At 37.2% G+C, this 23103-nt stretch overlaps 1 protein-coding gene across 1 annotated transcript in view; it reads right to left on the bottom strand.

Annotated features, from left to right (window-relative positions):
- Window positions 1-23103, bottom strand: part of TDRD9 (tudor domain containing 9) — a 58788-nt gene that overhangs the window by 19428 nt on the left and 16257 nt on the right. The window contains 17 exon segments of the mRNA XM_055818345.1: window positions 205-321; window positions 1990-2043; window positions 3026-3070; window positions 5634-5697; window positions 6179-6242; window positions 6326-6428; window positions 6430-6489; window positions 7185-7316; window positions 7700-7797; window positions 10908-11012; window positions 11658-11715; window positions 12391-12475; window positions 12630-12684; window positions 15839-15878; window positions 15945-15966; window positions 16598-16706; window positions 22513-22672. Coding sequence (XP_055674320.1) covers window positions 205-321; window positions 1990-2043; window positions 3026-3070; window positions 5634-5697; window positions 6179-6242; window positions 6326-6428; window positions 6430-6489; window positions 7185-7316; window positions 7700-7797; window positions 10908-11012; window positions 11658-11715; window positions 12391-12475; window positions 12630-12684; window positions 15839-15878; window positions 15945-15966; window positions 16598-16706; window positions 22513-22672 — 1371 coding nt within the window.

The raw sequence follows: 23103 nt of genomic DNA, 5'->3' as shown, positions 1-23103 counted from the left end.
GTGAATTCTGAACCATTAAAAGAACATTAGTTGTCATTCTAAATTGTCAACAAGAATTACTTTTTTTTTTTCCCCACCTGCAATCGCAAAATCTATGGGGAATTGTGAAACACGAGTATACTAGTTCACCAGTACTAGCGTACAAAAATCCAGTTATAAATTTTGTAAATAATGGCTCTCCCCTTTAGAGTCAAAGAGCTTTACCTGCAAAATGAAGTGTTGTTTGTATACACATTCCTGACCAAGAGCAGAGGGTTGAGCATTAACAGACATGTTAAATGCGCTGACTCATTCTTTCAAGTTGTGAAATAACTCGGCCACCTGAATGTGAATGCTTATGTTAGACATTAGACACATCAAAACTGTCCACAAATTAAAATCTGTTAGTAAGTGTCTAAATAAGTGGGAAAGCTTCCTTTCCTTTAGGTGACTAGTATGTATTTCACCTAACATACTGCTTAGCATCTCTACTTTGGAAAGTTATTTCAGCACTGTAACTAAACCAGTTTTCCTGACATCACTTTATAAAGTAGAGTTCTGTAGTCACAAAGCATATTATGCATATACACGTCAAACAGAATTAGAAAAAGAACTGAAATAACCTTTTACAAGACTATATACTGATTCTTCATTTAAATCATTTGGAGTTTGTATCTTAAAAGGTAAAAAACATACTAACAACAACCTGGACTTCTGGACCTAACTGTAGCAGTGACCACATATACTGCACCCCCAGATCAGCAGACAACTTTAAGCAAGATCAAACTTAACGCCCTACAGCAGAACATGCTCTGTTAAGCTTTCAATCCTAAGCACTTCCAAGAGGCTTCCATAAGCAGCCACCGATTCTTCAACCACACAGTGAATGTCTTCAAGTGTCACAAATGATTCTGGAGCGCATGTACAAAAGTACAGTCCACTCAACTGCTTCAAATCTACATTTTCCTTTCTGCTGTTGGTAGTTTTAGGATACTAAAACTCCCACTTCCCTCATAATCAGAAACCAGTCTGGCTGCTTCAGTTCTGCAAAACACACATGGAATTATAAAATTCTATCTGGAAGCGTAGCAAATTAAAAAGCCCAGATTTTCTTAAGTGTTAGTGTAGGTGTAGGTGTCCATTCTAAACTCCTTAACTATTATGTCATGCACAACCTCTTCCTGCTTTATCTGAAACTGAGCCAAGAGAATACTAACTACCTGGGAAGCTATCACAGGCTATCAAAACTGATCCTTCAGCTCTCCAGTTTTATAGAATTTGCTTTTTTCTCATTTTGTCCTTGGTATCAGCTAAACAAGCTAAGAAGATATTGGCATTTCTTATCCACACGCTTGCTTATCAGAAAAGCTTTTTTTTTTGCTCCTCTGCTTTTTTAATATAGGCCCTACACTGTTCACACCAAAGGTATGAACTGCTGTAATAACAGGAAAGGCCATGCCCTGCCAATCACAGATGTTCAGGAGTTTTATTTATTTCCCCTCTCAACATATCACATTAAGCTTGAAGCCCTTTGTGATGCAGTTTTCATTAACTGCTACATAATGTTAGCAACAAAGCCCCACAAATTGTCCAGTCCTCATTATGTAGCTGTATTTGCTTAAAATTATCTTAACTATAAGACAAAAGTTATGTAACAAGAGATAGCAGTCACACCACATCTAGTGTATCTAAGGAACCTACAGAATTAGCATGTAATAATGGAGGTCTCTTAGAAAATGTGACTATAGGTAATCCAGGAACTACAACTGTAAGTAATAAAGCCTCTGCCTTAAAACATACTTGCAGTCCTGATTCTCCAGCTTTAAATAGTGCCATCTCTCCCTCCCCAAACAAACAAAATCTCAAAATTCAGTTTATTTAAAGAAATTATACAGCTCTATATATTGATAGACAGTAATACAGTAGGCTTATTCAAGAGCTTAACATTTGTAGAAGAAAAGGAGAGCTAATACTTTTTGTATGCAGAACGACTTACCCATTTCACCTTACCTCTCTAATCTTCTCGATATTAATGCCATTTGATTGACACCACTCACGCTCTGCCTGGAAAAGTGAAAAATGCAAACGCAAACATTCTTAGAAACTTCTATCTTCTACTGCTTGTAAGCTTTCTCTCATACTCTTCTGTGTAGACACAGTAGTTTATATATACATAGTCATGGAAGAATTTGATCTCACAGCTTTCTTTGCATCCATATCAATCAAGTGTTATGACATGTATGAAAACACAAGACATAATTACTAACAAACTAGACCCTGGTTACCACCAGGGCAGCTGTAGGTCATCTAGATTTTTCATATAAGCCCACAAGTCCAACTCCTCTGTGTTGCCACTACAGAATCTACTTCAAGATGGACGTTTCTTCAAAAAAACTCAAAACCAAATGAACTTTTTTATCTGGATGTATAACCTTAGCAGAAAAGATTCTGGCCACCCTGACTACTCATTATAATACATTGTATGCTATGCACTGGCGTTCATAAGGCATATTATCCTCTGAAAGAAACAGAGAAATAAAAAAAGGTTTTATCTTACATACACACAAGAAAGACCAGAGGCAGTTGTTGTGTGCATCCTACTGGGTTTTTGTGACTGATGCACATAAAGATCTTCCGCCTTTCAGGTTTTGAGTTCAGTGTGGGGTTGGTTTTTTTTTGTGGGGTTTTTTTTTTTGGAGGGGAGGATGTGTGTGTTTCTTTAAAAAAAAAACACACAAGAGACATTTCAGACACTTCTGCATATGAAAAACATTTATTTCAAATACAGTTCAACCTCCCTTTTCAAATCTCTAACCACTATTGATCCATCTGTGAAAGGGACTACATAAGGGATTACCTTCAAACACTCAGCACTGGATTCAATGACTCATGTTCTCTCAAAGCCGATGTTTCTATTTATTTACGAAAAAAATCTAACTATTATAAAGAAGGATTGCTAGCAAAAAATCCTTTTTAAGCATAGAAAACACTCCAGCAGTGAAGTCACCAACCTTGAATAGAAAAGAAGAAATAAAGTTTAACTAACCTTGTGATGTCTCCAGTTCCCTTTTTGCGTGCAGGCCTGCCATGCCTGAGAAAGAAATGGTGTAGTGTTCAGGTATGAACTGCAGTACTTCAGTAATAATTATTACAAATATTAATGTGACATTTAAAACTATGAAGTTTTTTTCCACATCTATACTGAAGATAATTTTTTAACACTGATTTAAAAAACAGAGATGTCTTTGGGTTAACACAGACTACAAATATGTAAGCACAAAAGTGTATAAGGAAATCTGAACCACAGTAATGTAGGTCGGAAAAGTCTTCTTCAGATCAATTGTTCCAACATCCCACACAGCACAGCCAACTCAGATCAGATTCTTAAGGGTCTTGTCCATAAAACCCTGAGTAACTTTGACGGACCTCATGGCTGAACCTGCTCTGAGCAAGACTATAGACCTCCCGAGGTCCTTTCCAGCCTCGGTTATTTAATGATTCTAGTCTAACATGACACTTGCCTGGTTGGTCCCTAAGTAGATATAAATATTCCTCAGTCTTATGAATAGTTTTACTGTATTTTGTTGAGGGTGAGCAATAACTCTTGGTCTTCCTTTGCTCTTATTCGAGCATACAAAGTGGTACGGCTGCAAAATGTAATTCTAAGGACGCATTATGCAGGGCTGAAAGCCTGGCAGGGTTATAAATGCTGTACAAGGCATGCTAAAGAACAAGAATAGCTGTAGGAACCTAACTACTCTGCCTTTAAGTCTGCACAGAGGTCACGGCATGCATTGCTGCATATGCAGACTGAGTAGTTTAAGCACAACTGGATGAACTAATTACATATACGGCCTCAAACTTGCCATCAGCTCCTGCAACTGAACTGTAAACACAGCATTTCGGTCACTGAATTTCTGGACATAGCTTAGAGGTTCCGGATCTTAAAGGACTAAGTTCTGATCCATGTTGGGAGAGTTACAATAGCCATCTGATAACACAGCAACATACAATAGGTTAGCCACCTAGTTTTCAGAGAGGAAATGGACCGAGTTTTAAAGCACATACAAACATTCATGAATAAATATAACTTGGACGCTTTGACTTGATGTTGTAATAAAGCAGGCTACTTTCAGAATCTTTATTTTCTCCTTGCTTTGAGACAAAAGTAAGTGAACCAATTGATCCAGATACAGTTCTGACATGGTTGCATCCCAGAAAATGAGGCTGGAAGAAAAATCAACATACCTAGAATACTAATGCAAATGAATTAATTTTTAGGCCGCAAGTCTATGACAGATTCCCACAGAATCCATTTCTTCTAGTTTGACAGCATGCCACCTCATAATACAGTTTTCCAGCTTACTGTGGATACTATTATCATAGCTGAATAGCCAGCCTCCATTTCCCTACCTTGATTCAAGGCTGATGTACTTATTTTTAATAATGATTTTGACATCCACCACTTCCATAGCCAAGCCTTATCGTATGTCAGGAAAAAACCCTTCACTTATTTGACATTATTTTTTTAAAAAAAACAACACTGCCCCTCTTGGAAATCATATCACTTAAACCAGGCTGATTAGCCTTTACTTCCCTGGATTCTTCTCTTTCTACTACCAAAGCTTTTGACCTTTTCTAAATCACTGAGATCTTTTCATAAGCAAGAGCTTAAAAAAAAAATGCTAATAATTCACAAAACTTCAGCCTACCCTGGAAGAAATCTAATCCGAACCAGGAAGTTTACAAACAAGCTCTTTCCCTGTTCTCTTCTCATACTCAGCCATTCAAAACATAAAGCTTTCACATTACACACCCCCCAAGATACTGCACAGGAAGCTCTGTTTGAATATGTTTGTTTTCCCGGACAACATACTGGTTTATAGAAACATTACCTTCAGATTAACAGGACATGAGGTAAATACAGTCTACAACAGGATAAGGGTATTCAGAAAACATGATGCTTGAGCCTCAGGATCAGTGGGTATGTGTGGCATACATGTCCATGTATGCTTCATAAAATTCTGACAGCAGAGTACAGAAAAACAAATCAGCTTTCAAAGTGAAAAAAGGCCAACATACACAAAATAGAATAAATTAAATCTGCAACTGAAGATTTTGGAGTCTCTGGAAGATTACAGGACATTACAGACCATCCATAATGTAAAACGTTGGATTTTGAAGAGCAAGTTCCTCTAGCAGAAGTCTTTCCCATGCTGCTGTATCGGCTCCACTTGAACCAGCAGGGATCGACTCCTGTCCATGGTACTGGGCTACCGCACTGCCAGGCGTACCGAAACAGCGCATTGGGACAGAATAAGATCCTGCAGTCAAAGCTGTGAAGCCTGGAGAAAGGACATCAAACTTTCCTGTACTAGAACTTACCAGTCCAAACTGCCCCCAATTAACTACCAATAACTACCAATGTCACCACATCTCTGGCATTTTATTTTTGGCTATTACAACAGAGACAATCAAAACTACTAGTGCTACACAGTAAGACACGACCTTCAAAAAGTATCACTAAGTAGCTAGGTAATGTGATGGTTTTAACAACTTCAAAGCACAAATGCTGCACTGATACTACAAAGGTGAGAAGCTCCATCTTGGTCTATCATATTTCACTGGAACATAAGCCAGAACAAAAGACTTACCTTAAATGCATTCACAATTGCAATACAGTCACTCTTACTATTGTCAGCAAAACACAGTTTTTTCCTGGCAATATAAACCAAAAGAATGAACAATGTTTTTTTCAAATATTGAACATATTATACAGCTCAGAATGCTACACTAATAACACCTTCCAGGACTATTAATAAACAAAGTCAATACATTTCTTGCAATTATTTGTTCTTATTCACATCTCCTCGCTAAACTGTGGGGGCACAATAACAAAGAAAATAATACTTTCTGTTTTAAAAAAATGTTTTAACAGACACTGCCATATGTTCACATCAGACAGGCAAAACTGAAGAATCAGGTCTTGTACTCAGAAAAGGATGTTAGCTCTGTGATATTAATTAGTTAACACAAATAGCTATCAGTATCTCAGCTGCCACGGAAAAGCTTCTTTTAGCACTGCCTGGCACTTTTGATAGAAAACAAGACTCATGACATGGAAAATTATATTTAGTGGTCAACTTAGCCCTCTACCCACAAATGTTGTCAGAAAGTTGTAAAATGTCTAGGGTAATACCTGTGTCCATGAACATGCTTTTTGAAAGATACTGCAAAAAAACTCCACAAAGACAGTGCTGCAGCTACAACAAAAACAGAACAAAATGAAAACTTGCATATCACTTGTTTTTAGAGAAATGTTCTCACATATTCTTCTTTCAGTTACCTATAATAAGGCATTCTTCTAAGCACCTGAAGACATGCCCGAGGACTATCAATTTTCCAAGATGCAAATCTACTGGCAAGTGTGCCAATACCATTCCTAAAAAAAGTCAGCTCACCATCATGTGGATTTTCTTCTGTTTGTGCACAAGTTGCAAGTGCTCCCAGCTAGAGAAATTAAAATGTATTCACTTGTGAAATTTGATAGAGTAAATAGAAGACCAGTTTGTAAGAAAAAAAGACAAGCAGCAAGCAATTATCTCAAAGTGACATCGATTAGTATCAAAACTGTAATTAAATTGAAGTCTTAAATCGATTTTAAAAGCCTAGTATTTTGAAACCAAAGCATCTACTATATATACTGGTCATAAAAGCAAGCTAGAAATGATACAAGTGGCTTTTCTTATGCATTTCTTGGAAAAGAAGAAGTTTAGTGTAATCAATGTTTTACCCCTTACCAACCTTATAATTGAAAAGTAGAATTACCAACCTTGCACAGGTCAGAAGAGGATCTTCAGGTTGACCTTTATACATCATAAGGTGTCAGAGTGTGATTTTACTACTTTGTGTAAGTGAAATTGTTTATTAATGAGTTCAAGTTCTCTTAATTTTTTCCCCTATTCTTTCTTGCCACAGATGCTAGTTCATAGTGCCATTGTTCCCTGATGAAATTATAATCTTATTTTAATGAAGTAACTGAAGAGGATAGTAACCAAAGAACAGTCCAATGCAAGAAAGATTCTCTAGGTATAGTTCTTATCTCAGGTACCAATTAAGGCTACTACTACCTTAAATACTGAGAAACACACTTCTACAGTACATTTTTATTACCTTAATTTTAACAGCATTAAAAGAATGCCTACCTCTTTCAGCTGTAGTATGGTACGTTCAATGTCACCTGCACTGGGTGGAGAAAGAGCTGTTGCCAGCAAGGCTTTTGGTTCCCCCATATCAAGCTCTTTTATTCTTAAAACTGTAGAACCCAACTGACAATGCTGAAACGAAGACAATGTTACTGTTACTTTCCCACCATGAGAAGTGCGATACAGTGTTTTATATGATAAATAAGTTAAAAGTTTACAACTTATTAAAAATGGAAATTTATTTTGTGTAACTAAGGATATTTTTTATTTTTAACAGATAGCTTGCTTCTAATCCACATCCATTTTACTGCTATAATGCATCTCCTTCTAATGGGGAATGGTCCTTGTGAATAATTTATCAACTTGAATTCTATGCAGTGTTACAGTTACTAGTAACTATTCAAACCGTACACTGTCTTCAGGAAAAGTAAAGCAAAACTTTGTAATGTCTCTGCTATGACCACCTGCATTTAAAAAAATGAAAATCAATCTGAAATGTTCCCCAAAAGTCTTACCAGTATCTCAGGTACTGACTTCTCTGGAATAAAGTCTGTCCAGAAGTCCTTGTTTACAAGCCTGTAACAATACCCCTTGGAAACATGTCCAGCATGACCTGCACATAAAAGAACAAATGACCAAATTTTAAGCTGCCTGATTTTCAGGCTTTTCAAAACGCATCCACCTACAAGCTTGCTGGGCAGATGAGCAGTATGTGAAAGCTGATGCTGCAGGCTGACCAGTATTTTGCTCTTTTGCAGCAGACAGGCCCAATTGAGACATTCTCTCTATCCTATCTCTATCAGATGAAATCATTTTGCTTTCAGCAGTAACTAACAAAAGAGTTGCTTAAACTATTCACTCAAATACCTCTTTTGTATAACTTCCCTCAAATCAGCACTCATCTTTCTCAACTGAAAATACAAGACAAGCTCAGTGCTAAAATACACTTCTTCAAAACCAGGAAAAGGCAAGTCCTATCAAATCTTAATTTAATATAGATAAATACGTCAATGCAAGTTTTAGCATACCCTCAAAATGAAGATTCTATATGCAGAGTAAATATGCTTTGTGTTTGTATTTCTTTACACAAATGAGTATATTCTGATTTCCTATTTGACTCTATAGCTAGCAAAAAACTTCTATATTGAAACAGAGCAAGGTCTTAAAGGATTAGTCAGGATGGGTTTTGGTACCATGCTCTGGGTGATGCTCATTCTGTTCCACTGACAGTACTAAAGTAAGAGATAGTAGGAATGTACTCTGAGCAATCTAATAGTCATAAATAAAGGTAAGGTGGGCATTTGAAGGAGATGAGAAGGCCATGCAAGCTCCAGAAACAAGTTCAAGTGAGGAAGAAGATTGAACAACCACCCAAAAGTCTCCCCAAAAGACGATTCTGGAAGACTCTGCCTCAAGCTCTGCCTAAACCCTGCCTATTATGAATATGATAATTAGATGTTCAAATTAAATGCATATGTATGTAAAGATGTTGTAACCTTTCAGGAAAACTGTATGTTACCTGACTTTTCACTAAAAACTTTGGAGCTAGTTTGTCTGGTGCTCCCCAACTTTGTCCCAGCTAGCTCCCCAACACTGCACGAAATAAATACCTTTGCTGCTTAAAGAAAAAATTAAGTCTCTGTGCAGTTACTCTGTGCTGGTTTTAGCATCAATATAAACAACTTTTGAGATACCATGATGAACAGCAAAACACCTTTATGATCTACTATTTACAGAAAACACACCAATTCATAAAGTCTGTCTTCGCAAATCCAAACACCATTCACGTCAATAAACTCACAGGTACTCCACTCATCAGGATACTCCACTGGAGAATTAGGCCATATTTTTAAGTCATATATATAATAAGTCCAAGTCACCTATACAAAACGCTGATTCTACTGGTTGCGTATCAGCTGGTTGTCATAACCTATAGTGATGCAGATTAAAACAGAAATAAAGCTGTATACTGGATTTGTGTGGCAAGGTTTTGGTAGCGGGGCGCTACAGGGGTGGCTTCTGTGAGAAGCTGCTAAAAGCTTCCCCCGTGTCCAACGGAGCCAATGTCAGCCAGCTCCAAGGTGGACCTGCCACTGGCCAAGGCTGAACCCATCAGCCACAGCAGCAGCACCACTTCTATGTTAACTTAATTAAGAAGGGTAAAAAACTGCTGGACAACAGCAGTCAGACAAAAATGAGAATACAAGAGAGCACCCCCTCTGCAGACACCAAGGTTGGTGCAGGAGGGGGAAGAGGTGCTCCAGGCACCAGAGCAGAGATTCCCCTGCAGCCCACAGTGAAGACCATGGTGAGGCAGGCTGTGCCCCTCAGCCCGTGGAGGTTAACCGCAGAGCAGATATCCACCTGCAGCCCATGGAGGGCCCCACACCAGAGCAGGTGGATACAACCAAAGGAGGCTGTGTCCCCATGGAAAGCCTGTGCTGGAGCAGGCTCCTGGCAGGGCCTGTGGCATCGTGAACAGGAGCCCATACTGAAGTAGGTTTGCCAACAGGACTTCTGACCCCATGGGGGACCCAGGCTGGAGCAGTCTGTCCTGAAGGACTGCACCCCTTCAGGACAGACGTGAAGGAAAGGGCACGTTAAAAGGACCCACACTGGAGCAGTTTGTGAGTAACTACAGCCTGTGGGAAGGACCCACACTGGAGAAGTTCATGGAGAACTGTTTCCCACAAGAGAAACCCCACAACAGTGTGGAAAGAGTGTGAGGAAGAAGGAGTGGCAGCAGAAACAACGCGCGATGAACTGACTGCAACCCCCATTCCCCATTGCTCTGTGCCACTCAGCGGGTAGAGAAATCGGGAGTGAAGTTGAACCCAGGAAGAAGGGAGGGGTGGGGGGAAGGTATTTTAAGATTAGGTTTTATTTCTCGCTACCCTAACTCTGATTTGATCCCAATAAATTAAATTGATGTCCCCAAGTCAAGTCTTTTTTAGCTGTGATGGTAATTGTTACATCATCTCCTGTGTACTTAATCCTGACCCACAAGCCCTTTGTCGCAATGTTTCTCCATCTGCCAGTTGAGGAAGAGGAGTGGTAGAGTACCTTTGGTGAGCACTTGGCATCTAGCCAAGATCAATCCACCACAAGCTTTAACTGCAAAGTCATTATAACATTTAAAAATGAAGATATTTTCATATTACATCATAAAGATGTAACTGTTATTAATTTATTTAGTACTCTTCAACTGAAATGGAAACATTTGGATATTAAGAGTACTGTCTTACTAGAAGAGCCAATACGCAAACTTACTTAACCTTGTGCTACAAACACCGGTCTACGCTTGAAACACTGCTGTGGATATTTTCAACTGATTTAAGAGTGACAAATAGACATGAAAGTTTCTTTCACTGCTGAAACTCCCAAGTAACTAATATAATAAATACCTAGCAGTACCTACCTCCTCTTTTTAAAAATGGCCTGTGATAGAAAACGATTACTATTAAATAACAAATCATCCTTACAAATTTTACAGTCCCTGAAACATTCCTCTGGAAAAAATACTTGAACAAAATAAAATATTCAGGCATAGTTGTTTAATCACTGTTTAATATCCTGACATGGTAAGGAATTATGTTTTTTGTATAAACTATTCACGCCAAAAATAATCTGTGCTTTTTACTGTTAACAAAATGAAAAGCAACATCTAATTCTCCATGAAGATTAGCTTCTAAAATTCCTTTCCATTACCTGTTGTCATCTTACCTTTTCTTTGATTACAGTTTGGTTTAGATGCCCAGAAAAGTCTCAAGCTCTGGTAATATGTTTTCTCATCACAAACCAAAGTTCTAGTTAAGCAGAAATCTATCACTGCAATTGGGGGGGGGGGGGGGGGGGGGGGGCGGAATCTAGTATTATTACAAAACAATTTATCCTCATGGCACTGGGAAAGAATACTGGTTAATTCTGTGTTATCAGAAAAGGAAAGTTTCAATTACTTCAAAACCAGTAACAAGAACACCAGATTTATAAACAACCAGGCCCAGGATACTCTGAATACTAATGGAATTTAAAATAGTTTTTAACATAAATATAATAAAGTTAGAGCAGATGGCAAACATTAAAAGACAATTACTTAAGCATTTAGACATTCGATATAAAAAGTTGCTTAATCTGATGCAATTATTTCAATATATAGTCAGAGTGTCAATAAAAAGCTTAAGGTACTTGTGACATAAGGTCTGATTCTGCTTGTTACTGCATGTAAACTATTTTTTTCCCCACTCCAGCAAAGATTAAAACCAACGCTCCACTCAGTAGACGTACTACTTGTTCATATGTTCAGATTTAAAACCGTTCTCTGTCATGAAAGAAGGAATTCAGCAACTGTCAAAATTAAACTCCAACAGCAACGCTTTGGGAAATGGCGACATGTTATGGAAATATAGGCTAGCAAACGTAAGGAAGACATTCCAAATACAGCATACACATGACTATAAGATTTAGATTACTTACCATATTTAACGTCAGGAAGTGTTACAGAGCTCTCAGCTATGTTTGTAGCTAGAATAACCTGAGTTTTGAAGCAAAAATGAGCAATGAATGCATAAAGAAAAAGTTAGTGGTTTATGTGAAAAATCCAGCTTGCTATTAAGAAATCTAAGTGTAATGGCAACATAGTATTTCTGCTCTGCATATTAAAAAAAGCAAACACAAGAAAACCTATTTTCTTGTCCTAAGACCATAGAAGCATAATAAAGTAGCATAGCATATGACAATATAGAGGAAGAATGGAAATATTTCCTTATGCTTTTGTCCTAACAAAACAGCACACGATGAGCAGTGATAAATAAACCAAGACACTAGCCAAAATGCGGGGTACAAAGCAGGCAAGAGACCCCCATTCTGGGGGACTGCTTTACTATGCAGTGCCACCAGCAGCATACTACTGTCCTGCGGGTACAAGAATCGGCATGCACAAACTATTCTGAAGGATAAAACCAGTGTCGTGCCATAATTGAAAGATAGCTTCCTGTTACTCCGCTTCTCTGGAGGTCTACACACCAGTTAAAGCAGCAGCTTGGTAAGAAAGGCAATCAGTTCACATCTTGAAAAAACACAACTGCTTTGCCCTTGCACAATGGTTTGAGTTTGCACTGCTAATAATAGTTTTATACGTTATTATTTGCTATTGTTGCTCCAGCAAAAGGTTTCATGCACTTAAAAGTAATGATTCAACAATATTTACTTTTCTGTAGCCAGGAGCTGTATCCAAAATTACACTGCTTTGTTGGTTTAATGTCAGATGTGAGTGAAGCAGGTACACTTTCCACCTAAGGAAAACGTATTAGTGAAATATTTACTGATGCAATAATATAAAAATTAATTACACCTCTGTGCTAAATCATATTATGTACTTCAAACTCATACAGCTGATGGATTAATTTTCAATTTTAATTGAACTGAAGCAAGTGTGGTCTAACTTACCTTTTCTTAAACACATCTGAGAGACATGAACGCATGTAGTTTATTTCACTCAAACCTAGGGAGAAAGTAATCAAGAGTCTGTTTTCTTTTCAGTGATCACTAACAATTCTATAAACCAATTCTCATGTCTACTTAAATTCTTAATTGACTTTCATTATTACCTCCTTTTCACTGTATAATGAAACAGCAGAAGTGTTAAATGATAAATGTCATAATGAAACACAAGGGCAATTTCTCAAGAGTTATTTTACGTAATTTTACACCTAAAGGAAAGTATCATATATCATATACAAAGGTTATCTGCCAGTGTCCGATTATTAGCCCTTGTTTCAGTTCCTTACAACTGACAATGCTCACCACAAGCTGAATGTCTGGCTCAGGATAGATTTGGGTATTTCAGCCATAACAAGCTGTTTCCAAGAGCAGGGCCAAAGGAATTTTTTTTAAAAAGAAATTAGCTATTTCTGCCTTAGCCATCTTACCTTTGGCAGTTCCAGCGCCCATTCTCTGGGCCACGGATTTCACATCTGCCTGAGGAAATCTTTTGACTAAGGGATTTTTGCTGTCTTCCTGAATACCTCCACAGACATAAACCTTTCTGAGAAGCCCAAAAATCTTACTGAAACTTCAATTCCAAAAGCCCCATTTTCAAAAATCTGTCCAACATTGGGCTTCTGTGGTTGGACGTTAAAAGTAAAATTATCACATAACTGCTACACAGGATTGCTGTGATTTTCAGTGACGCTAAATGCAGTTTGAACACCTGGACGTGAAAGTTCTTTCACTCTTTAGATGACCATTACTTTACTTCAGAAGTGAGAAGGAAGGAAGGAAGACAAAGAGATTGACAGAAGTAGAGCAAATAAAAGCTTAGGACAGTAACAGCAGAATCCATCTGAAAGAAAACCCTGAAGCTTTAAGCTATGCAATTCCCTGCCATTACCAAGCGTATGCAAAGCACAGAGAAAGGCTGTCCCCATCTTCTTCAGGCTCCACAAGAAGATGACAACCTACTGCTGCTTTCATTTAGCCCAACAGCTAGTCTGACAGAAGTAGTTATATACTTGAAGGCGTAGCTCAGTGATGATTCAGTCAACAGTGTCGCACCTCTTTTTCCAATTTGTTCTTTAAAAAGTCTAAAGAACTATATATCAACGTATATTCTCAAGTAACATTAAGGTTGCCGTGTCAAGCACTCAAAAAAACCGCCAGAATTAAGACTGGTTGTGCAAACTTAATGCAGCTCTCTGGGAACATATTTATGCACATGTATTAAAAAAATAAAACAATGTACAGTTCCAAACACGGCACTTGGTATCCCCTAATACCTAGGGACAGACTAGCTCTGGAATCAAAGGAGAGCTGTGTAGGATAATCTGTAAAGAATCAGGCTCAGTAATGTTAAAAAAAGATATTTAAGCACCAAACAAGACAGGCACTTACAACAGGAAGTGAAAACATGGCATCCTACTTGAGACAGCTGCAGCTGCTCTTCTGAAGTGGATTCTGGCCCATCACCGAGTTCCACAAAAACCGTGGGCAAAAATCACTTAAAAGTAGTCCTCAGCACAGCACTACTCCTTCTGGCTGCTGATGCATACTCAGCTTGAAATTTCAATGGGAGTATTAGTTTGAATGTACAAAATGCTATGTAATTGTAAGCACTCAAAAGATCTAGGCATCTCAAATCAGTGTCCTAAATGTGGAGGTTATTTTTACCCAGATCTGTCTCAGCTGCCCTCTTGTAAACTAAGGGCTCTCCTCTCCTCTTCTCCAGTTCTGTATAAAGACTATTTGTGAAGAAAATTTCAACAGGTATTTGCTAATCCTGTGTTCAAGAACAGTCTTGAGTATCCAGTTATAAAACAGGCCAAAGTCAAACACCAAACAATAAAAAACCAAACCTGAGTACAAGCTAATTCAGAAAGCACTGCCTACAGAGATCTTAATGAATTTACCAAAAGTATTTAAACAAAAAGTTTCATTTTATCAGCTGCAGTTACAAGACATCAAGGATAGCAGCACACTAAAAAACACCTCAAAGGGAAAAATAAAAAAGATTTGGGAATTGAAAGTGCTGAAGAGCAATTTCAGCCCTGAAATGAAGACCCAAAAGAGCCTGAGGAAGTCTGAAAGTACACCAGACAAACGGCTATATGAGAGGCCAGAGGCAACAAAGGTGGTCTCCCTACTTTATTAATCGCAAACTGGAATGCATCCTACACTGACAAGATCAAGTACTTTCTCTGACCCATTGATTTAATAGAGGGTAACTCCAAGAAAGGCAGCTCTAACAGCTTGTAGCTAGCAGGGAGCACCCTCCACTGAAAGCTACCCTACAAGTGCGATATACCTTTCTGCTGGCGTGCGGTGTTTCTAGCCCTAGTGCTAGCATGTCTACTTCTAAGCTCAACACAGCAGGGAAATGACATTCATAAATAATTTACAGAGAGTTAGAAAGCCCTGGTAGGGTTAGATCTCACTGTGCCCAAGGAAACAGCTGCTCCTGACTCCAAGGTGACACCACAAGAACGTAACAAAGTCTTCTCAAAAGTTTTCAACTAGCAAACTTTCATGCCCATGAAGTAAAACAATAACTGAAACCACAAGTTAACAGATTTGTGATGCTTGGGAAACCTAGTCTGCAGCCTAGTTACACAAAAAGTTGCACACTTTTTTGGCTGTCATTCTTACTTGAACATCTTAGCTAGATTTTAGAGACAGTGTAAGATAATTTAGGTTTATATAACCAGTTCTCTGATCATTAATTGCCATGTCATTGTGTGTGCTTTTGAGCATTCCCTACTACACCAATGTACATGGAAAGAAAAAAGTGAATTTTAATTTTTACAACAAGAATCTAAATAAAGACTACACTATATAAGAAAATGTCTCTAAAGACATTAAATATTGTATGAGGTTCCTAGGATAACTACTCTAAAGAGAATAAGTAATTGAATTTCTGTGAATTAACTGTAGAATTAATTTTATTACTGTAACTTCATTTTTAAGACAGACGAAGTCTTCATTTTTGACTTCCAGGTCTTCCAATTATTGCCACATTTAAGCAAGTCCACAAGAAAATACCCAAATATAGACCTATCAACTACAGTTAAATGTATGTTTAATAAATACCTGGAAGAAGTGCCAAAAGAAAGCTCATTAGATTATATATAAGGAAAAAGAAAGTTATTAAGACATACACTCACCTGGTAAAAATACTAGCACACTTCCACATTTTGATTAACACTGAAGTTTTTTTTTTCTCCCTAAGAAGAACATGCAGTTTTCATTAGTTTTACAACCTCAGTCTACTCTACTACCCCAAGTTGTTTTACTCTTAAACAAGCAGCAATGCACTTTTTGTAACATGAATTATTTACACTTCCTGAAGAAACAGAATTCAAAACATTATTAGCAACCATTTTTTCTGAAAAACATGATATATAAAAATTGGAACTTCAAAATTATGTCAAAACAGAAACATTCTTATTTAGCAAGGACATTAATCAAATTTGGTTACCAAAGATATTAAAATAAAAACGTAGGATACTACTGCCAAATTTATGCAAATTTATTCAATAATTTTTCAAGCACATGTAACTCCTGTATTCTAAAAATAACACTGGACGCCTTTAACAAAAGCCTAGCATGCAAAAAAGCTAATCATTATCAATAACTACAGGTCATGACAAACTTAAAGGGAAACACCTTCGATTAATCTGTTACGAGTCAAGAAGCTAAAAATCACCTTAGCATAATACAGAACTCTTATTTTTTGTTGTAATTACTCCTGAAGTAAATTTTTTTAGGCATCTTGAAAGCCTCTACTCTCAAACTATATAATGAACAGAAGGTATAATATGCTAAAAAGTATACAGTAAAAGCATGCAGTATGCTGCTGTTCCTTAATTAACGTCTCACTCCCCCAAAGAACCACTGATTCCAGATCTTGAACTGTACCTTACCTACTGCTCTTCATCTCCGACTTATCAAATGACTCCATCAAAGACACTGCTACTCCATACATTTCCTCTACTATGACTGGTTGCTCAATTCTTTGAGAAGGAAGCTGTGTAGAGAGTTAACACAGTATAACAAGCTAAAAGACTGTAGATCATGTACATGTTTCTATTTGTCAGGTGCTTCTCAATTAAAACTGATCCAGCACAGAAGCTGTACGAAGTAGTAACTTAATCTGAAGCACTCCTTTCATTCTAAATATATATCTTCCTTCAAGCATCCTACCATTCCAATCCTAAAGAAATACTTCTGATATTTACCGGCTTAAGATGAGCACTAGCCCACACTCCATTCCCTAACATTTGCAGAACATACTCCTTACTCAGAACTGTCAAGCACATAAGACTAACCACAGGCCATGGGAACAGGATGACAAGAACGAGAGGAATTTGTGTAAGGCAGGCACCATCCTTCTCACAGGTGTTATAATGCAGGTCTCTATTGCTTGCCAAATAAATCATGGACCTCTTTCTCATGTAAATTACCTTTGCATTTAACAGATCCTGTGTTTTAGGTCACATCCTGTCGAAGAGCCATGGTTCTGTTGTACACAACACAACCATAATGATTCTGTCTACACTGTTTTTTAGCATTCTGTTCACAAATTCTGGGCTTTAATATTTAAGAATACAAACCTCAAGTCTTCAAAGCAAAGAGTAACTTCATTTCCTTTCAGTTTTTAAAAGCAAATCCTTAATGAACTGGACATGCTCTGGGAATGGTCTATAATTTTACACATTTTTCCCTTGCAGGGAAAATGGCTTTTGATCATTGCTCACGTTTCGTTCTCAAGGTTTCTTCTCATTTTAGAGGAAAACTCTTTACTGGCCTAACTGCTATCTCTAACTTTTCTAAACTTGTATTGCAGTGTAATCTGCCTTCCACATTATTCACATGGTTAGAAATCCTACAATAAAACTGTAATTCTCTCCCTCCTACTATTCCTTTGAAGTTCTTTCCTCTTCCCTCCTTTCACCCTCATGTGAAATATTCTATTTACTTTTATGCTGAAACCTAACAGTTTAAGTCATTCCAGATTTTCCCAAGAAAACCAATAGGTTCAAGTGATCATGCATGTGTATGCCCTAAGAGATCACGTATTTTATCACTAGCTATGAAACCTACACATTTACATTTATGCTCAACTAAGCATTTCTCCTAGCTGATCAATCACCTTCACCTGCTGCTTGATATACTACAATAGCAGTTTATTGTATTTAAATACAGTTTTATTGAGGCCTAGACTTCTCATTTCTGTTTTTAAGGAACAGTATTATAACTGAAGCAACAGTGAAAACTGAGCATTTGTCCTTTAAACATAACACTCCATAACAACTGGACCACACAGTTAACAATGAAAATGCAACAGCAGTAGTATTTGGTAAATATGTGCAGATAAATGCCAACAAGAGGTAAGATGCAGCTGTAGCAAGGGACTTCCAACAAGCATAAAGTGTAGGGGAAAAGAAATCATTCCTAGAAAGGAATTCAAAACGCAAGCTGAACATCCAAGAGTAGCACAACGTTTCTATGCAAAAAACTAAGATATTCCCGGTTCCCCTGTAAATGAAGCAGAAGGTATTTAGCAGTTGTCCACATTTCACAGGGGTTTGCTTTTATTTTAATCAAGCACAAAAAAAATCAGTTACCATATAAGCAAAAGATTCTGCACAAGTTTTCAATAAGCAAAAAACCTGAAAAAGATACATTGATAAAGCTGGAATGCATCACATGTGTACTGATAAAGAGTATCATTCATATAATGTCCTTTAATTGTCTGAAGTCAAATAAAATCCAGTAAGACAATGTGTAAACCTATGCATCTGAGGATTACAGATTTTGTATACAAGCTGATGCTGTATCGGTTGTAATTGGAAATAAGGAGTGCCTGGATCACCTACTTTGATCATAAGGAAACAGTTACCTTCCGCTGTAACGCTGCTGAAAAGCAAGCATGACTGTAGGTCAGGAAAGGTCATTCTAAGAATGCTATGTTGGTGGCATTGTACAGAACTGCCCCCATCACTCTGAAGTGACTCAGGTCTTGTCAAAGTTTTCAGCCAGCATACTTGCCAGCCTCTGAAGTAAAAGAACTCTTGAAGCCAACACGTACTCAGTTTGTGGTGCTGGGGAAACTGATGGGGACTGACAATCGATCTGCAGAGGATCAGCTGGAACTTGAACAAAAGCAAATTATGACTAATTCACCGACCAGAAGAATGAAGAGACTTTCTTGTAAAAGGAGAATAGCAAAGACTTACCTTATCTAACAAAGCAAAATGAAAGCCAGAAAGAGATATTACTGCTACCTATAAACCTCCTCAACAGTAAATAAGAATGTAGGAAGAAGAGTTATTTTAATCTTTTCTGGGCTGCTCAAACACAACATTTTTGGTTTTAGATGATCCCTGCTTAAGTAACTGTCAAATTTGTCTTTTGAATTTTGCTACTGCTTGTACCTTCAGTATTCTTTAACGCGACAAGGCTTCCACATCACTCCTAATAAAAGGTAACGATGTGGTGGAACAGCAAAACCAAAAGCCCAGTCAGAGATGACTGAAATAACGTCACATAATCAGAACAGCTCTTGACAGCAGTTCACTACCTTTTATCTGGACTCTGACTTCAGTTACAGGGATACGAAGAAGTTTTTACATTTGCAAGCTAAAAACAGGACACGCATTTTTTGCCATTAGGTAAAAAGTAGACACAGGATTTCACAGATTTACTGCCAAAGACTAACAAACAGACCCCCTAGCTTACATTTGTAAGATCTTCTCACAGAATTAACTATACTATTAATTTGCATTTGATATCTCCAATATCACAGTACAGCAACAGGTAAGCATTTACAAAACTAGCTTTAAATTTGCCTACAGATACAGGCTCCATGCATTTTACATCAAAACCTATGTTTCACTGATTCCTTGGAGCTTAAGAGGGTGCTGATATGACACAGTAACGATCCAGTTAAATACACAGAACAGTGTGCTTAAAGGCCAGTATACCATAAGAAAGAGAAACTACCTTTTACTAAACCCATACTCAAAAATTAAATGGTGGCACCTATAAATGACCCAGTATCGGGCAAGGGTAAGCCAGTGCTACATAAAGTTTGTCTCCCTTCCTTCCCTCTTACTTTTTATTCTCTCCTACAAATGAAGAAATTCAAGTTTTATCTTTGTTTCAGCTAGATGTCTATCTAGTCACAGCAAAGTGTTTACTGCAAACAAGCATAAAGAAGAAAAAATAATGACGGGCATTTCTATTTATCTTCCAAATCACAACTGCTATCAGTGAATTCCCAGATTATCCAAGACAAACTGATGAAAGGGAATTTTTACTTTCAAGCATAGCTTTGAAACACTATCTTTGACAGAAACAAGTGATACATTAAAGCCAAAAGCACTGCAGGATTCATGCAAGAATTCTACATTTATACAGTAACATCCAATTATTTTAAGATTTTTTGAGAAGGGACAAAGGTTCATACCTCATAGCAAATGAGATTGTTACAAAGGACTAAACTTATTTCCATCAAGATGCTTTAAAGGAATGAGTTGTGATTTATGTAATCTGATTTTATAGCTATTAATTTTATAATCAAAAGGAAACTTGGAAAAGATCTGTTTATCTAAAAAGCAAAGATTTTTTCTTTTAGCTTCTGTATTCTTTTATGTGAATTTTACAGGCTTTTATAGGCAAAAATAAAATATTAGGAACCAAAGCCTGAAGCCTGCACCTCAGGCAGTTAGCTAACCGATTTTGATTTTAGTATGATGAAAAATGTGCCCCTGCTTCCATATGGCAGCATTAACTCACTAACTGCCTTAACACTAAGGCTCTGCTTTCATTTTTATTAGTTGTTACATAAACAGTCTTAGGCCTTCTACATTTTTGAGTATTTTTACAATAGAAGTACTATTCAGAGAAAATCTCCACACGTAACACCATAAGAAACAAGATGCAAGACCAAACATCAGTGCTTTCTAATTCAATTCCTTCTTTTTTCCATATATCTTAAAAAAAAAAAAGAGAGAGAGAGAGAGAGAGAAAAAAAATCAAGTGCACTTATGTGCTTTTATTGTTGCCCTAAGGTACAAGTAATTTCTTGGACAATCACACCCTTCTCCTACTGAACAACTGAATGGCTACAGCTAGGACAACAACACAACAAAGAATAAGATGAAAATTTAAAAAAAAACAACACCACAAAGCTAAATGCTCATATATACAGAGAAAATAAAAACTATAAAAAGGTATAAGCTCTGAAAGCAGTTCCTTTTGTTCATGGTCTTTGAGGTGAAAGGTGTGGCAGCTGACATTCAGCTATGACAAATGCAACCTGACTGAAGTAGACTTCTTATGGAATTTTTTGGTTATCTTTCTGTTGGCATCAATCATCAAAAAATCTTATACAAAAATCGTATTACATAATCTCCTCCGTATTATCTGAGCTGCCATACTAATGTATAAAAACAGATGGGCCAACTACTATAACTATTTATTTTATTTTTCTGGCTGTATTAAAGCTTCAGCAGTTCACAGGCTTTTGTTTTAGCTTTCCTGTGTCAAGGCATAACCAATACCTGTGCTGTGTACAGCATTAGCAATCATTTTCTTCTGGGTTTCCCCTAAACTACCTGCTTGCTTTATGTCCCTAATTTAGTTTCTGCATAATTGAGAGATGAAAGCTAAATAATAATAGTATATTCACATACTGCTACTTTTTAAGTGCATCCTGTTTTCTTCATTGCATTAACACTGTAACAGTGTTTTGAATTATCAGAATTGACCAGTAATTACTCCCATGCCCCAGTTATTTTTAGAGTGGTTGTCACTATTACAGCCTGAGTGCATTTGTTCTACTTTGCTTTAACCTGTTTATTTTACCTTGGACTGTAACAGTCTGAAAGAGTTCAGACACTCAAGTGTCACACAGCTATATAGGAACTTCATCACTGTAAAACAAACCCCTACTATAAAACCAGAGATACCAGGTTAATTTAAACTTACATTTATTCCTTTGCTATCTCTTGTCTGTGCAGATACATGCTATACAATAGCATGCCAGGAGCTCTACAAATATGCTGTGTAGTTTATAAGCTGAAGACTATCACAGCAAATGAATCTTCAGCTATTTCTACCCTCCTTAGGCATCAGAGCAGCAATTCTCCAGTGCAGCCATATGAGCTGTTCAGTGGCCACTGGGGATTTAGTGACTATATGTTATTCTAACGTATTTTTCATTACTCAAAATTACCTACTTGCCATGGTGACCTACATGGCTACAACATAATATGTTCAAAACTACGGCATAACAGCTCTGAGACTATTAAAAAAAACAAAACCAAAAACAAACAAAAAGGGGAAAATAGGAAGCATGTGAGCCTCGGCTGACATAGAAGCCGACTTGGTAACATCAAACTTCTAATCATAAATGCTTCTTTTCTGATGACTCTCTTAATTTCCTAGCTCTTTCTGCCTTTAATACATAATAGCAGTATGAACCAAGCCAGGACATATCCCCCAAGTTTGTCACCTGTGTTCACGTAGATCTATAAATCCTTATATGTTACTTTCTTCACAGGCTTTTACATTATTTGTCTTGGATGTAAACTACTGAACAAAATGTCATACTACTTTAAGTACTCAGTCCTTTACATTCCATTTCTGTTACATGAAAGAAAAACTAGGCTGCTGGTAAGAAGATTCCTGTTTTATCATCATATATTAATTCTTATGTAGAACTATGATGTAAAATTGGTTGTTGTAATTTTATCGCACAGCCTCCAATTAACTACTCCAATTTCTTGCTGACTATGTCCAAAGAAATAAAGTTATATTTGCAATATCTTGAAATGAACAGTGTGCTTCAAATCATCAAGATAATATTCTTCAATTGCATAATGTTTGCCTTCCCCCTTCAATACACAGACTGGATTCAGACCATTACGAACTGGAAGTGCAAAGTAATCAGCAAATTCTCCACAGCTGATGAAAGCAGACATCAGTATTACCTGTTAAAAAATTGCACAGCAAATGTAAAACATTAATTTCAACACAAAATGCCATGGAATCTCCACCTATACTTTATGGTAAAATGGTCTAACTTTGGCTACCACATGCATGTATACTAGGCATATTTAAGACAATTAAAGTTAAAAGCTTAAGACTTAAAATTTTGGTGGAGTTTTTATCATGTGTTTTTTTTTTTTAATCGTTTTTCTCATTTTTATCATGAGTCAGTTTATACAGCACCAGACTGGCTGGCAACAGACAGGGTTCACTTGTCTCAAAGGGGTAAAAGGCTTCTAGGTCAGGAGGTAAGATGGCTCATTGAAAGAGCTTTAAACTAGATTCAAAGGGGTAAGGGAACAAAACCAGACTTGTTAAGAGATAAGCCTGGGGGAGGCATGCCAGTGTTGGAGGTGGGATGGATAGAACAACT

Source organism: Falco peregrinus, chromosome 1 (genome assembly GCF_023634155.1).
Source record: "Falco peregrinus isolate bFalPer1 chromosome 1, bFalPer1.pri, whole genome shotgun sequence".
Taxonomy (NCBI): Eukaryota; Metazoa; Chordata; class Aves; order Falconiformes; family Falconidae; genus Falco; species Falco peregrinus.
Note: the sequence above shows the minus strand (reverse complement) of the source record. Positions and strands in the feature narration are given on the sequence as shown.